The 16,706-nt window shown below is 39.4% G+C and overlaps 3 protein-coding genes across 3 annotated transcripts in view; all 3 read right to left on the bottom strand.

Moving 5' to 3' along the window:
• Positions 1 to 16,706, bottom strand: part of LOC108596226 (hemicentin-1) — a 178,171-nt gene that overhangs the window by 102,858 nt on the left and 58,607 nt on the right. The window lies entirely within an intron of this gene.
• On the bottom strand, positions 11,626 to 15,236 carry LOC108596224. The gene has a single exon (XM_017981752.1). It carries the CDS (start codon positions 15,136 to 15,138, stop codon positions 11,722 to 11,724), a length of 3,417 nt encoding a protein of 1,138 aa, XP_017837241.1. The 5' UTR covers positions 15,139 to 15,236; the 3' UTR covers positions 11,626 to 11,721.
• On the bottom strand, positions 13,456 to 16,579 carry LOC117134612 (L-lactate dehydrogenase B chain-like). The gene has a single exon (XM_033293113.1). The coding sequence runs from the start codon at positions 16,530 to 16,532 to the stop codon at positions 15,375 to 15,377; it is 1,158 nt and encodes a 385-aa protein (XP_033149004.1). The 5' UTR covers positions 16,533 to 16,579; the 3' UTR covers positions 13,456 to 15,374.

Raw genomic sequence — 16,706 nt, 5'->3', positions numbered from 1 at the left:
ATAAGCAAGCGTTGATTACAGTGACACAAAGTTAATTAAATTATGATATTAATTAGTTAGAAATCTTTTTAATTTGCAAAAAGTTTGTGCTCTCTCTTTTTTTCTCTTGCTTAAAGCACTAAAACTAAAATATCATAAAAAAATAATTATAGTAAATAAATAAGCAAACGTAAATAAAATTACAATGACACAAAGTTAATTAAATTATGGCATCTAATTAGTTAGAAATGTGTTGCAAAATCTTTTAAATTTGTTAAAAGTTTGTTCTCTCTTTCCCTCTCTAGCTGTTTGTTTGTCAACTCATAAGTAAGCAATACTTGTTGGGGACTTGAACTGTCTTTGGGCATTTGCTGGAACTCAATAAAAAGGGGCGAACAAAACGTTTGTCAGTGAGCCTGACCCTGGTTTTTTTTTTTTTTTTTTTTTTTTTTTTTTTTTTTTTTTTTTATTTAAGAAATTTATATAAGGATATGTGCACTGTTTACCTAATTGGCAACTTAAACAGATCAGAATAATAATAATAATAACAAAGGAATAGTTATGAACAAACATAATAGATATAAACTGAATATAAATTGAGGATATTAGTGCCTAGGATATAAGCGGATATGAGATCATTAGGTCAAGACCCGAGCCAGCAGGTCTTGAGGGTGGTGTCGTTTTAATCTTCTCCTGACTGTTGTGCGATGACTCGGCGTTAGGCGTCTAGCTAGGCTGTTCGGATGAGCTCCAAGTCGCTCCGTATATTTTTTGGCAATTGCTTGGATTCTGTCGCCAATTTTTGGTACTTTGAGGTCGCGCTCGATGTCCGCGGTTCTCATGTACCATGGAGCTCCTGTGATCCTCCTCAACGTCTTGGCTTGCAGAACTCGTATTTTGTTGAGGTGTGTTTTCGCTGCGATACCGTACACCTGTATTGCGTAAAATAAGCTCGGAGCTAAGATGCACTTGTAAATTCGCACCTTGTTATCCAGCGACAGTTTGTTTTTAGCGGAGAGGAGCCAGGACATTCGATTTATTTTGTTTTTATAGGCATGCACTAGCGAGTTGACGTGTCTATCGAATTTAAGCCTTCTGTCTAAAATGACTCCTAGATATTTGTGAGACGAAGAGTGGGCTAGCTCACTACCATTAAGCATGACAATCGGGCAGCTCTGTACCCGATTTGCAAAGGTCATATTGGTGCATTTCTCTGCATTAATGCTCACGTTCCAATTTCTGGTCCATTCCTGAAAAGCGTCCAGATATTCTTGTAAACCAGTTTTGGCCAGAAATATGGAACTGTTTTTGGTGAGCACTGCGGTGTCGTCAGCATAGGTTGCTACCAGTGTGTCCCTTTGTGCGAGTGATGTGATTGATGAGTGACCTGACCTTGTGGGCGTCCTTCAAGCTGGCGCCACAAAGTATGCAACACCTGACGCAGCTCAGAGTGCCCACAAAGGCAGCGAGCTCATTAACATATTGAATTTTAATGTCATGCGGTACACACATAAGGGGAGAAGACGCACCCGAAGGGCAACTCTAAGTGGTAAGCATCCCTCAAACGAGCCGCAAAAATGCTAAACTACTTTTGTCTTGGGCATTTGCATTCCCCCAAACCCCAAACCCCGAAAGCAGCAAAGCCGAGAAAGCAATTGCTGTATAAAAATTAACTCATCTGCATATTTTTGTGTTCGCCTCGTATTGAGAGCATGACATGCCATAATGACGTCAAAAGTATTTGTATATTTGAATTAAAATTACAATAAGCAGTTCAGTTATTTTTTATATTTATTTTTGGTGGGCATGGCAAATCGATTTTTAACGAGATGCGCTAAATTATCAAGCAGCCAAAGAAAGTAAGTTAAACAAGCTGCTTAAGTTCATCAGGCTGGGCTGGCTTAGTAATTCCCAGAAACAGGCACGTTCCCAATTCCCCGCGTACCCTTTGCCCAGACTCTCATTTGTTTCATTTCAGAGGAAGCAGCAGCAAAAGGACTGCAGGTCATGTGCTCTTTATGTTTGCGAAAAAATGTGGGCGAAAGTCCCGTAGGACATGCACGCAGTACAGCAGCAGCAAAATGGCGGCAGCCAGCGTTGCCAGACTTTGCCTGAAACCATTTCGCATTTCGCAATTGTTTTAAATTTGTGTCGTCGTTCAGGGAACTGCCGCCGCTTTCATAGCAAATTAGCTAAGCGAGCGAGCAAGGACAACAACAAGTCAGGCTCACTTAACATCAACGAGACTCTGTTCCGACTTCATTAGCAGCCGCTTTAAGCTTTAATGCAAACTTTCGCTGCTGCTTAATTTATGAGTTTGAAGCAAGCCAACAGCAAATATTGTTTCAATAATTTATCGATGCTTCAGCGAGGCGGAAATGCACTTGCTGCCACGCCCACAAGCTCCCACCACTCACATGCATGCATAAATCAGAGACAGTCTTCACATAAATTTTAAGGCGACAACTATGCGCTTAAACTGACCACAGAGCTGTCGCAAATTTCAAGTGCTTACAAACACAAGTAGAAAATGTTTTTGCATTATGTGTGTGTGTGTGTGTGAGTCGCGTTTTTGCTTTGGCTCACCGCGAAAGTCAGTGACATACATTTCTTTGTGCAAAGAAAGCAAGCCCCAAAAAGTTGGCTACACAATTTGTCACTAGGTCATCTTGCACATTAGAGAGGCGGGGCTAAGGGGCGCTGAGTAGATGAAGACAGCAAAAGAATAACGCTTCTAGTTGCATAAACTAAAAAACTCGAGCAAAGTTAGTAGCAGTAGCATAAATTATCGAATAGGCGAGGTGAGTCCTTTATAAAAGTGAGGTTAAATATTCTTGCTAAAAAACCTTATTAAGCGAGTTTTAGCAATTGTTTTTAGTTAGAATATAACGCTTAAACTTATATAATGAATTTATTTGTAGTTCTTATAATTATAGAACATTCATTCGGTAGAAAAATTATTTCGGATTTTCTTAAAGTTAGCTTAGAAAACGAAACTCTGGAACCAACCATTCATTTAAACAGAGAAATTTCCACAACTGAAAATTTAATATTAAATTTCTAGACTACTGACAAATTGTTTAAAGTTATACTCAATTGTTTAAAGTTAGACTAAACAGTTTCTTAAATTTCCGGACACTAAACAATTTTCTAATTTTTGAACAGCTGCATTTGTTTTTTGTATTGGTAATCAGAATACAAAAATATTTTTAATAATATCAAAAACACTAAAAAATGTTCAGAAACTTCAAGACAACAGAGAATATTAAAGAAATTATGAAGACTTTGGGAATAATTCAAAGATGCTTAAAATAACAGACACACTCTTAAATATTTTTTATCTCAAACTATTACTGCTGTAATAATTCATTTAGTATTTGTTTAATTAACGAAAATATTATTCCTCTAGCAATTTATGTACCATTTATTTAATTAAAGATATCCTGCTGAGTTTATTTTGTGAGTGCGGTACTCAAAGGGCTTCGAAGCCTCTGGTACTTCATTAGAAGTAAGCAACGAAAAAAGAGCATAATAAATCATGTGCACACAATGTCCAAGAAACTAAAAGCAGTCGCACCACCAGCACCACCCAGTGGCTCAGCATTTGGCTGACTGCCTGTCGTGGACGTTGCGGCGCCAACAAACTTTTGTTGTTTAGCAAGTGCGGCGCTCATCTTTGACACAATTTCAATTTGCTTGCTTTTTGCTTTGGTGTGTGGGGGAGCGAGAGAGAGAGGGAGAGAGCGAAAACTTGGCTGCAAACTGCTGGTGGACACTGTTTGAGTAATTGCATGAAAATAATATAAATCAATGTGCAAACGCTCGAGCTAATTATTGTTATGTGTTCGAGTGCGTAAATGATAAAGGCAAAGCCAAAGGCAAAGGCAGCAGAGCGAATGTGTGAATGGTTTAATATTAATTTCAAATTTGTTACCTGTATGCTAACTGTGGTAACAGCTGGCAGACTAACCGCAAACACAAAGAGAGTGCGAAAGAGAGAGAGAGAGAGAGAGAGAGAGAGAGGGGAGGAGTGTAGTGCGTAGTGTTGCTCATGTGAACTTAATTACGATCACAATTAAATTGCTATTAAATGAGCTATTTGCAGGCGTTGGCAAATGTTCTATCTCTCGCACACACTTGCTCTATTTTAGTTGCTGTCTTTATCTAGGTGTTCTCGCATCTCTGTGTACATTAGTGCTGGAGCATAATTATGTTATTTTGGCTTTTGTCTTGGCAAGCAAATGTGCTATATCTTTGGCTATGACAATGCCTTGTGTGTGTGGAAATTGAATTTTGTATAATTTCGTTGCATGTCATTAGGCGCAATTATGTGGCAAGTGTTTGGACACTCAGAGCTAGCGCTAACTGCAAGAGTTTAAGCGTAAAATGATAATTGCTAACAGCTCTCGCATGTGTGTGCATGCTTATATTAATTTCCTTCGCCTGTTCGCCTGTTGTTGCTGCCAAGTGAGTTGTAATATTTGCTTGATTTACTCGCTTTTGTTTCCATAATGACTTCACAGCAACTTTAACTCGACATCCAAACTATCTTAGCTTAATGCTCAATTGAATTTTCTATATAAATAACAATTCGCATGCCAAATAAATTTCACATTTCCTGTCATATTGCTGAACTTTTAGCTTAGCGTACAAAATTAATTGAAAGCATTTCCTTTGCACATTTTTCAACTTATTAATTTTCCATTAAATCTTACAAGCAATTAAATCCGAAAACCAAAGCCGTAGCAAATTATCAACACGTTACGCTTATTAACTGCTTTAAACATAGCAACAGCAACATTTGTATAAATAAATAAATAAACAAAATGTCACAGACATGCAGAGAAATCCTTTCGACTGTCACAATTGTTTGAGTTATGTAAGCAAAGCTAAAATTTATAAATGTCGACGGCAAATACAATACACATATATATGTATGTGTGTGTGTGTGTGTGTGTGTATTTGCTGCTGGCTGATGCGTAAATTTTACGCTTGCTTGAGTTTGCCTAAAAATGCCAACGAAGGCCAAAGTCAATGAGTTTAACACAAAGTAATGATGATGATGAAAATGACTATGAATTTTGTGTGAATATTTCTGAATTTTGTACATTTTGCCTGCACTGATTTAGATTTATGCGTATGCTTTAAAGCACACCGACACACGCCCACACACACACACACACATGCGGCAGCATTATCCTTAACTGTCTTTTGGGTCCTGGTAATGCTTTCAAAGCTGCTGTCAGGCAGCTGTGCCACTTGAAGCAATTTATGAAGCATTTTACTTACTTAGCTGCTGATTTACTCCACGCACAGCCAACGAGTTGTCTCTTGCTCTACCTTCCGCTCTCTCTTTTTGTCTCTCTCTCTCTCTCTCTTTCTGTCTCTCTCTCTTGCTCTATTTGTAGGTGTAGCAGCTGCTGCATACACATGTGTGTCTGCGATTTTTCTATGAATATGAAATAGGTTTCTTGCTTCGCATGTGCGTAAATAAACAAACAGCAGAGGGCGTTGCTTGCTTTACTTTTACATCTGCTCTAACTCTGCCTCTGCCTCTGCCTCTGACTACCGATCGAGTGGTGCAAAGTAGCAGTTGACGTCTTGCAGTACTTACTCTAGGCGTTGGCAAGCGTCCAGTAGTCGAAACTACAACAAGAAGGAGTTGAAATAGGGCGCAGCTAACTTTTTATACACTTTGATGGCGCAAAAGGGAAACTTGTAATAAGAATATTTCTGAAATTATTTATTAAAACAAGTTAAAAATTTCGTAATCGGTCGAGAGCTTTTATTTTTTCTCATTAATACATCAATTGTGAGACTAAACTAAAACTTTAAGAAAACCGATTACTTATTGAAGTTGCAAATCGTTATTTTCGAGATGCGGGGGTGCGGGAGGAAATTCTATTTTGAAAAATAAAAACCAATATCCTTCGGAAACAGCAGTATGTATATACCGAATTTTGTGTCTCTTGCTCTCATAGTCTCCGAGTTCTTGCTGCTCATACAGACGCGCGTTTTCGATTTTTATTAAAAACAAATGCTTCGGGTGCAGCATATATATCTACATAGCGAATTTGGTGCCTCTAGCTCTTTCTGTTTCTGAGTTCTTGCTGCTCATACAGAGGTAAATTTTCGATTTTTCATTAAAATGCCCAAGGGTGCGCTTTGGTTTGCCGCTATAGCAACAAGCTTAAAGCAAAACCAACTAAACTGCGTACCCTTTTCTTTTTTCTTTTTTTTTGTGGTACTGCAATTAAATGCTCATGGCTTAAGTCAATCGATGGCGAGACAAGAGGCAACAATGACGCGACGCTTTCTTTTGAACATAATTGCACAAAGCAAATGAAAAGCAGCAGCAGCAGCAGCCAGTGTCTGCAATAGTTTTGACGATTTGTCAGCTTGTAAGTTGGTTTGTTTACATAAAGAGGAAGCACATAATGAGACAGACAACAGCCCACACCCCACCACGCCAAAAGACACGAATGACAGCGCAGACAGCAAGGAGACGACCCAAACGTTGCTCGCGCTTTGCAACTGTTTGATGAATACAAGAAGCGAGAAAAAAATACAAGACTGAACACAAAAAAGGAAAACGCGGCAGACAAAGTGGTAAATAGACGCAAAATGCGTGACTTTCACTTTGATGTCGCGAATGCCCGTTTTGACCGTGACGCCAAAGCCAGAGCCAGAGCCAAGTCAAGCCGAGCGCGGTAGTAGTTCGACGGAAAAAAATAGAAAAATAAAGTGATGAAGCAGACCGACAGACAGACAGACTGGAGGCTTGGCTGTTTGCATAGACAGCACGTGCAGCGTGGTGGCAGCAACGCTTGAGTTGCCAGTCGTAGAGAAAATGCCAACAGACATTGTTTCTGGCTTAAAGCTTAAGGCGGCAACATGGCCAAAGCAACTTGAGCTCCAAGCGCATAAATGAAATATTTCCTGCAAAGCACTTTGAGGCATTTTCAAATGAATGCAGCAATAAGCTGACCATCAAAAGTAATATTATTTTTAATAAATTTACAGTATTGCTTAATTTAAATCATGAACTTAAGTAATGAGATTAATTATGTAGGCACAAATAGTCAATTGTAAAATTCAAAGATGGCAACACTTGTTTGCAAGAAGAAGAAGAATACTTAAAGAGAAGAATATCGCATTTACTTACTTAATTTAGGGCATAAATAAAAATAATTAAAAGTCATAAATATTATCTATTGCTATCTGTTATTGCCAGTGATTTGTAAGATTCTGGCAATTTCAAAGACAGCAAAACTTTCTTGGAAGAAAAAACAAAAGAGCTGAAGAAGAAGCTATCGCACAGAATATTATTTAGGCCAGTAACGAAAATGATTAAGAATCATAAGCTTTTGCTATTAGATTAATTATGCTATGAATAGTATATTGTAAGATTCTGGCAACTCCAAAGATGGCACCACTTAATTCCAAGAAGAAGCAAGTCGCAAGTAAATTAATTTCTTTACTAATTCAAATTATGCAGTTTCAATTACACCAACTTTAAAAAGAGATTCACATCTGCTATAAAATATTTATTATATTATTAAATTATTAAATTAAAACGAATGACTCTGCTTTATATTTACTCCTCATTTTATAATTAATACGATTGACTCTGCTTGGAATTTACTTCTCATTTGCTTTGATGATTGACTCAGCTAGAAATTTATTTCTAATTTTAAATTCATCGCTTTTCTTTTTGCTCAAAATGTATTTTTTTTTTTTCTATAATCATCCTCATCAGTTGTGTTCTATAAATAATTTTATTGCTTAGTAAATAAAATTTAACAGTTGAAGTTGAAGTTGTGTACTTGCAGCTGATGCAAGATAAACAAACTATTCTGACGCAGCCCGCAGCGTGGCAAACACTTTGGACAGACAGTCAAGTTGCATGCAAGTTACACCTGTAACTGCAACTTGCAGCTTGCAACTGACTGACGTGGCTGCCTTATCGTGTGGCATACAATGAGTGCGAAATGAGCGCCTCGAGCTACAACTTGAAGAGCTAGCTAATCAAAACTAACAGTTGATAGGCCAGACACACTCACAGAAAACAACACAAATAAAGCAAAAGAAATAACTCTAAGATAATGAAGCATAAACTTGCGCTGCATGAAGAAAAAAGAGAAAGCCAGTAAGGTAGCGCCTTTGCCTTTGAGCAATTGTGTGCGCTTTCATAACTTGTAGAAAAAGTGCCATACTTTGTGGGCTGTCTGCGATAAAAGTTTGTGCACAAGCCAAACCAAATTGTGTGTAAATACTTAGAAAGTCGTTAGCGGACAAAGTCCAGGGCGAAGGTGGCAAAAAGCACAAGAAAAATTGCAAGCTATATATATATATAATATATATATGCTGCTAGTATATATTCATGTTCATATTGCCAACGTTGCGCAAATTTTAATGAGCGCTGAGTTGGTTTGATTGATTTGAATTTGAATTGGCAGCTTGCGCTTTGTTGCATGCGTCACTAATTGCAGCAGCAGTAGCAGCAGCAGCAATAAATTTTGCTTAATCAAACTATTTAGACGCTTGGCAGGCTTGGTGTCTTGGCCATTGGAGTATGCTAGGTGCATGGTAACGAGCAAACACACACACACACACAGATGTTTGTCGCTGGCCTAGACTATGACGACACACATAATCCTAATTAATTGCCAGAGCATTTGGGGGCATCAGCCAGTGCTAAGCTGCCATGGCATGAATGCAACCCAGGCAGACTCTCATGCTCAGCCTCTCAGCCTGCCTAACATTCTTCCTGTGCTGCTGCTGCTGAGTCCTGTGTGTGTGAGTCCTGCCAGGTGCATGTGAGCACTTCGTGCGCGCCATTTAGTCGTTGAGTGTATCGCTACTCCTCGCTCCCCACCCATATTATTTCCTTTTGATTTGCTCTGGCTGGCAAAAGTCGTGGCATGCTGAATGGCGTCGTCGCATCAACTGTGACGATGACGCTGCTGCTGCTGCAGTCGACTGAGGCGCATTTCATGCACTTGGCTGAACTTTGAAGTTGCTTAACGCTTTTGATGTTTTGCAGCCGCTGGGCTGGCCTCAGCTGAGCTGCACTGCTGCTCATTTGTATTGGGTCTGGCATGCATGTGCTAAAGTTTAATGCATGCCAACGAGTGTGACAGATGGGCTTAAGCAGCGGGCCAGGCTCAATAGGCAGCCAGAGTGCCATAAACTGAGCTAAGCTCATGACTTAAGCTTAGGCAAAACAGCAGACAGTTTAAATTGAGGTCAGAGTTTTTAAATCCAGCAGTCAGTACTAATAATATTTGAAATTAAAAAAGTTCGCTTTCTATTTTTCATTGATTGGTGCGGCCTGCACAGGCAGGCAAAGTAATTTTAAGCAATTTGTCAACACTGCAGACAAACCAAAACACAAGAGCACAAGTGGCAAAAGTTTGGCCACTTAAAAGACAGTCCAAGCCAAAAGCACAAAACCAAAAAGTGTTGGAGGCCATAATGAAAAGCGAATGAAAGAGCAACTGAGAGAGAACGGGTCGCCGTCGCTTTAAAACTGCCTGGCAATAATCGAAGTTGAAGTCGAACGTCAATGGCTGGGCAAAGCAGTTAAAGAAATATGCTGGGGTTGGGTCTCTGAGAGGCAAATGATGCCCAGCGGGCTGTTCAGCTCCCCAAAGTATGCAACACAATTTTAATTAGTTTTAAAAAGTATTTTAATTTTTGCAATTTGTGTGTGCCACACGGCGGTCGCTCACACAGCCTTAGAAATCTTTTGCTCAAGCAATTGTTTCTCAACTCCTCCTCAGCGCTCACTCACACTTGAAAAATGTTTTTCCAGCAGCAGCAGCAGCAGCAGGAGCAGCAGCCAAAATGGCAAGCAGAAAGCCAAGCAAAGCTTGTTTAATGCGGCACTTTAATGATTATTAACATTATTAGTTGTAATGAGCGTCGTCAGCGCGTTTTAAAGTTTGTCGGCGAAAAATTTGCCTGCTATTCAAGGAATGAATGCGTAAAACAAAAGGCAAGCAAAACGCAAAACGCAAAAACCCAACCGAACCGAAAAAAATGCCAAATAAAAAATAAACGCACAGAAAAGTTGAAAAACTTTTCAGAAATTTTTGCAATTATTTTTCTGTTTTTAATGTAATAGTGGCGCTGCTCATGCATCTCTCTCTCGCTCTTTCTCTATTGCTGGCGTGCTTTGAAACAAAAAAGTTGGCTTAAACTATGCGGCCGGGTTGAACTGATGCTAGCAACGCCAACTGTTGGTTACTCGAGCTCGCTCAGTCAGTCCAGCTAGCTGGCTGGCCAGTTTAGCGGTTGCGTTGAGCATGCTCAAAAGTATGCTTTGATTTCATGTCTGAGCGCTTGACGTTTGGCTATTGCGTGGAATTCAGTGTTCGAATTGTTTGTGCTTTGGTGTTTGTGGGCTTAAGTTCGACTTCTGCATGAAAACAAATACAAATTTATTTCTTAACCTTTTTTTTTTTGAATTTGCATTTTAGCTTTTGAAGCGATAAAATTTTTTAAATAAAATGCATAAGCTTTGGACAAAAACTTTTTGGTCCGCAATGTTTTAAGGCTGCGATTAATTGATTTAACTTACGATTGAGTTGGCCAAACTTACCTAAAATGAAAAGAAGAGAAAAATGAATGTTAGTGCATTTCATGAATGAAAACATTATTGGTTTAGGTTCATTACACTTTGAGCAGCAGAGTTGCTCTCTCTGCTTGCTTATCTGGCAACTCAGCCAATTTGCAGCTCAAATTCTTGTGCTCGTTATCAGGCAGAACATAATTACATACAACTCATTTGTCGCCCACAAAAACAAAACTACACCCTGTGCGCCACAGGGGACATCATCAGCTAAAGCGACAGACTGTCGTCGTTGTCTCTAGCGTCTGTATTTGAAATAGGAAACCCAAAAACTAGACAGCCAATATGTGTGTGTCTGTGTCTGTGACTGTGACTGTGTGTGTGTGAGTGAGCTCAGTGAAGCGTGCAACTAACACAGACTTTTGTTTATATGTCATACAAATTACTCATACGTTAATAATTTAAACGGATGGCTGTTGATGATGGCCAGCAGTCGAGGCGTCTGCAAATTTGCTTTGCCAATATCCACACACACGTTGAAATCAATACCAAATACGAAATGAAAACCAAATACGCATTGACTGCAAGGCATGATGGCCTGTCCAAATACGAAGCAAGCACCTCAAGCTTGTTTATTTTGCGACCGATAACTTTCATTATCATTGCCGTACACATTCATAACCTTAAGCCAAGTAAAGCAAAGACCGGGCCAGACCAGCTCTGTCTTTCATGCTGTTGATGTGTCGGCAGCAAATTCATTATTTCATCAATAAAACAATGCGGCAATCAATATTTTGACATGCCCTTTTTGTTTGCATTGGCATGCCGGTAAAATTATGCGCATTGATATTTGTTTGTCTATCTACTCGTATTTGTTTTGCCACAAGCAAATTTTAATAGACTGACACTAACGTAAAAATATGCACCATGCGAGCTACTTTTGGTGCATAAATCTGTTTTAAATGAATTCCTAAATTGGATTACATTTTATAACTAAATTTAAACATTGCCATGCATTGGATTAGTTAAAGTGTTGCAGCTTTGTTGTTAAATAAATAAAACACAATTGCTTGTCATTCTGGTCTGTATACTATTTTCGGACTTTCTTAAAATATTTCAAACGGACAAACATATAATTAAATTTCACAGATTTTTTGTTATTTTCATCACTCATCTTGTACGTCGTCTTCATACCCTTGTTCCACATTAAGCTCGGGCATTTCCAATGGCAAAGCAGTTTCGCTTTCGCCAATGAAGAAGCCCTCCTTAGAGTGGGGCAAGGGTAATAAGATTTTGGATCCAGGTCTTAGTTGCAACGGTAGCTTGGAAAACTTTCGCACCCACTGGCATATTAATGAGTCGTTTATATTATGGCTTCTCATATTTTCCACAAACTCTTTTATGATAAAATCGTGCTGCCCTTGGGAACAGTCTTTCAGTGAGCTTATTTCGGAATTGTCGCTCTGAAAAACTCTGACTATCGACGGTGTAGGGCTTTGTAGATCCAGGCGATTTGGCACATTCAAAAAATAAAACTTATCATCCAAATGTTGGTTGGATAAAGGAATTTTCATCGGATCACTCAAAATGCCTTCGCTGATGATTGCACTCTCGTTTTGCGATGGAGTACTAAGCAAGCCATCGTCCTTTTTCCTTGGAGGAGCCAATGAAAACTTATCTATAGTGTTCTTACCATCGGTAGTTTTATGCTCATCAGATACACCGTTATCCTTTTTCGACATGTCAACGTTCTTCTTGGGATCATCATCCTTCTTAATGTGGCAAACATTCTTTTGAGTTCCCTTATTATACCTTTGGGCATCGATCTTTTCGAGTTCTATACACCCTTTTTTCACATTTTCGGCGAGTTTCTGTCGAAGTTTTTTTTCTGCGCATGCAGCATCTTGTTTTCGACTTTGCGCTGACTTTACAAAATCTTTTTCTAGCTGAGCAACTCTTTCTTCAACCTGTGTATAGACTGAGCTTATGTCAAATGCCTCTTGATCTTGGTGACCTTGAGATTCAGGCTGCTTGGGCTTGGCTCCTTTGTCCTTACATGTCTTGGCAACCAGCTGAAGATTCTTTTTTCTTTCATCTTCGCATCTTTTGGCTAAAAGCTCTTCTTTTTCCCGACATTTCTTAGTGAGCTCATCAAGCCTGCGTTTGTTCGCCTTTTCAACACATTTTTTCACCAGCTCTGCATTTGTTAATTTTTGTTGTTCTTTGCACATATCAACTATCTCATTTTTTGTAGATTCTACTGCTTTAAACTTGCTTGCCAGCTCATCAATATGTTTGCATTGCTCTTCCTCGCACTTCTTGGTAGCTTCCAACTCCTTTTCATGTTGCAATTTCTTATCCAAAAACCCTTTACACATTTTTTGTAGATCATTTTTTTTCGTTTCATATTTAGTTGCATCTTCACAGTGTCGACTCTTCTTTATTACCTTTTGACAATTTTTAAGCAGCTCTGGCTTTCTCAATTCTTTTTTATTTTCCGGCGATTTCTGTGTAGTGTTCTCTTCTTCAATTTTTTCAGCATTTGCATTTTTAGTAATGTTCTTTGGGCAATACTTTGGCTGCTCTCGTAACCGTTTTCTATTCACAGTTGCTGCATATTTAGCTTTGAGTTCCTGGCATTGCGTTATTATGTTATCAATTTGTTGTACCACATAAAAGGGTTCAATTTGAGCTGAACTTATTGTTTGCTTTAGCACAGTGCACTTAGTATTAAGAGTGTCTTCTGAGGAATTGGTTGGTGCGATATAGACAACTTCTTCAGTTTCAGGACAAGGTTTTGGACTAAACACAGTGTTGTACTGTATACGTTCTAACTGCCGGGATTGCTGCTGCTTCGCTTGATAGTTATTCCAGAGCTCTTCAAAGGTTTTTGATAACTCTTCATCTAGCTGCTTTTTCGTACGCTTATCGAATTTTTCCTTCTTTACTTTAGCTTTTGGCTTTGGTTGCTCCCAGCCTAGCTTTTTACTAATAAGCCGCTTTGTCTTCTGCAAAGTTGAGGCTCTCTGCTCTGTGAGTACAGATTTTGTACAGAGAGAGGGTTCACTTTCAACTGGCTCACCGTTTGGTCGATGCTTTTGCGAGTCTTGGCATTGCGGGTCCTTTCGGTCAAAGTTCATAGCAAGATATCTTTTTTGATTTCTTAAATTATTTTTCTCTTGCATCTGCGTGGCATACTGAATTATACGATCTAACTTTCGCTCCTTACTTGGGGAGAATTGGCTAGAAATGGAAGGAGATGTTGCGAAACCTTGATACTTCTGCCAGCCTTGGAGTTGTCTGTAGGCTGCTTGCATTTTCTCAGTGGGTGTCTGATAATGTTGGCGCCATTGCTCTTGAGAGTTTTTCCTAACAGCATCAAAAAGTTCTGTTGAATGACAGAGACTTGTCTCAGACAGAACTTTTTGCGGTCTGCGCTTTGTCAAGCAATCGGCACCAGAATTATCAAAAGTATTCTGAACAGCAGGAATTGACATCAACGGTTGGTTAAATGAGAAGGGGTTTATATGCGGTATTCCTTTTTTAGTTTTGTAGTCCATGTAGTTGCAAGCAGCTTTTGGTGGTAGCTGAGTTGGTCTAAAATCGTGTTCACTAAATAGGCATATGTTGGGTTCATTTCTATTGAAAGCTGAGGTTGTATGGTCTAGTCCAAATCTAACGCGTTGATTTTTCATGGCAGCTGAAGGGGCAGATTCTATAGACTGCTGATTTGAACTCATTAGTTTGTTTCTGATACTTTCTGCAAATGTGAAACAGCTGTCTCTAACAGAGGCCGGTGGCTCTTCACAGTCGTAGAATACATCACTCTGGGGCTTGCATTGCACTTCCTTATGCTGCATCAGCGGATTTCTATGAGTAGTTTTACCATCACGTTGCTTTTTTGGGTTTCTATTTCCATTTGAGGAGTCATTATCTGTGGGCCTGTCCATTAACAAATCTCTTAAGCGACTAACAATTGATCTTGGTGGTCCAGCTGATGTTAATTTTCGTGTATTTCGACTAATATATTTGAGATCTTCGCATGAGCACGCAGATCGTGATTGGTTAGCGGTTTGTTGGCGTGATTCACCGACACAACTGCGATACGATGAATTTGAGTCCCTATTTATGCTAGGCATTAAGGCATCTCTAACACTCCCAGCATATGTGCTTGTGTCCAGGATTAGTGGCGAGTTGAAATCCCTTCGTTTCAGAACTCCTGGTTGCAAGCACATGGAAGCCAATTCTTCTTCATTGCAATTTTGATCACAAGATTGTCTTAATTCAGGATCATTGACTGACGTGGCACTTACGCAAGATGTAAAATTTTCTGACGTCTGATGGTGGCCAGAAGTATCCAGCTCGCTGTGTAATAATTTATACAGTGCAGGAGTCCTTAACCTTCGTTCGGAAAGTCGCTCGGAAAGCGACTTCCGCTTAATATGCTGATGTGCACAGGGTGGAGCTGCGGGAGGCCATGTCACCTTGGTCTTCTGAAGGCGATTTAGCTCGGCGGCGAACTGGCGATGCCTGCTTTTGGCCAAGACTGTCTGTAGATGAGCGTTTTGACATATGCGCCACATGCTTTGAGCATTATATTGCGGTGATATGGTAACACCTGAATTGACTGCTAATTTTTCCAGATCAAAATAAAAGACCAAAATTATATGTAGAGATTTTGTTTTATAACGGAGAATTTTTGATGGAATAGCTGATTTGTGAAAGTCAACTGGACAGCTTTACTTAACTGTAAAGTCAGAGCTGTTTTGTTACGTAAAGATTTTAATCTCCAGTCAATGAAATTATAAAACGAACAGTATTACTTTATGCTTTGTTGAACTTTTAACAATGTTGCAGCTGAATTTCTTAATTTGTCACTCTCCCATTCAGTTAAATTTGGATACACAATGCCGCAGATACCGCACTTGTTGACAATGCAAGGCAGTGAGAGAAAAACATCATCTTGTATGCCACAAATGCCGCGCGCATTTGTTGACAGCGGTAAGATGCGTTTGGAGTCTTCAAAAATTGCAGACACAATGTCGGCAATGGTGAAACCTAAGGCCCAGTTTGTATAACCCTTTCCGGATATCACTTGTTTAGCCGCAGTCACTACATTCTGATGCACGTCTGACCAACGCATAGAATCTTCGTCGCTGCCAATGTTCGCTTTTATGTCTATTAGCGGCACACCACCTACTGTAACTGATGACCATATTGGCACGGAGCTATCCCCATGCTCACCCAAGACATAACCATCCACGGAATGCGCGGATAATTTCAATTGCTTAGCAATGTACATACGAAAGCGCGCAGTGTCCAAATGACAACCGCTGCTAAAGCAACGTTCAATGGGCAGATTAGTCAACTCGCGTGTATACCAGGTCATGACGTCCACCGGATTTGATGCTATGATAAACACCGCCTTTGGACTGTACTTTAGAGCCTCAGGTACAACTTGTTTGATTATATCTGCCGATTCATGTGCGACGTCTAGGCGCGACTGTTTGCCTGTTGTACGAGCTCCAGCTGAAATTATGATCACTCTTGAGTTCTTTGTAGACTCCACCGTAGTACACTTATTAATTTTTGAAGTACTGGTGAACATGGCGCCATGCAAGAGGTCCAAACGTTCTGCTTCGCATAACTCTTGATTAATATCATGGAGAGCAATATTGCTTGATATGCCCCTGGATACTAGAGCCATAGCACAAGCTATGCCAGCCATGCCAGTTCCTATTATGGAAACCTTATTTCCGGCTTGTACATCTTGGCGCTCAAGATTCTTATAGAAGCACTTCAGAAACGTCCTGAATAACTCATCTTTTTTTTCTTTAGCTTTTCTCTCGCATTCTGCTTTCTTATCTGACTTTTTGGGCTTTCTGCTAAAAAATGTCCGACGGCAATCAAACAAATATGCGGTCGGCATACTCTTTCGAGATGGCGGCAAATTGAACAGATATCGCTTTAAAAACATAATTTGTGGTTTGGAATAGGTCAAAAAAGTTTACAATAATTAATTTGGATTGACGTTTGAAAAAATTTTGACAATTAAAAAAACATTCAAGAAAAAAGACACAACAAGAAACAACTTGCTACGTTCAGCGCATCGATGTAAAATAAAAGTAATTAAATGGCAATAATTAAAGTA

Source organism: Drosophila busckii, chromosome 2R, assembly GCF_011750605.1.
Source record: "Drosophila busckii strain San Diego stock center, stock number 13000-0081.31 chromosome 2R, ASM1175060v1, whole genome shotgun sequence".
NCBI classification, from domain to species: domain Eukaryota; kingdom Metazoa; phylum Arthropoda; class Insecta; order Diptera; family Drosophilidae; genus Drosophila; species Drosophila busckii.
Note: the sequence above shows the minus strand (reverse complement) of the source record. Positions and strands in the feature narration are given on the sequence as shown.

Excerpts from the sequence above, each read along its gene's own strand:
- LOC108596224 (XM_017981752.1), bottom strand. The coding sequence starts at position 15,138 with ATGTGGCGCATATGTCAAAACGCTCATCTACAGACAGTCTTGGCCAAA.
- LOC117134612 (XM_033293113.1), bottom strand. The coding sequence starts at position 16,532 with ATGTTTTTAAAGCGATATCTGTTCAATTTGCCGCCATCTCGAAAGAGT.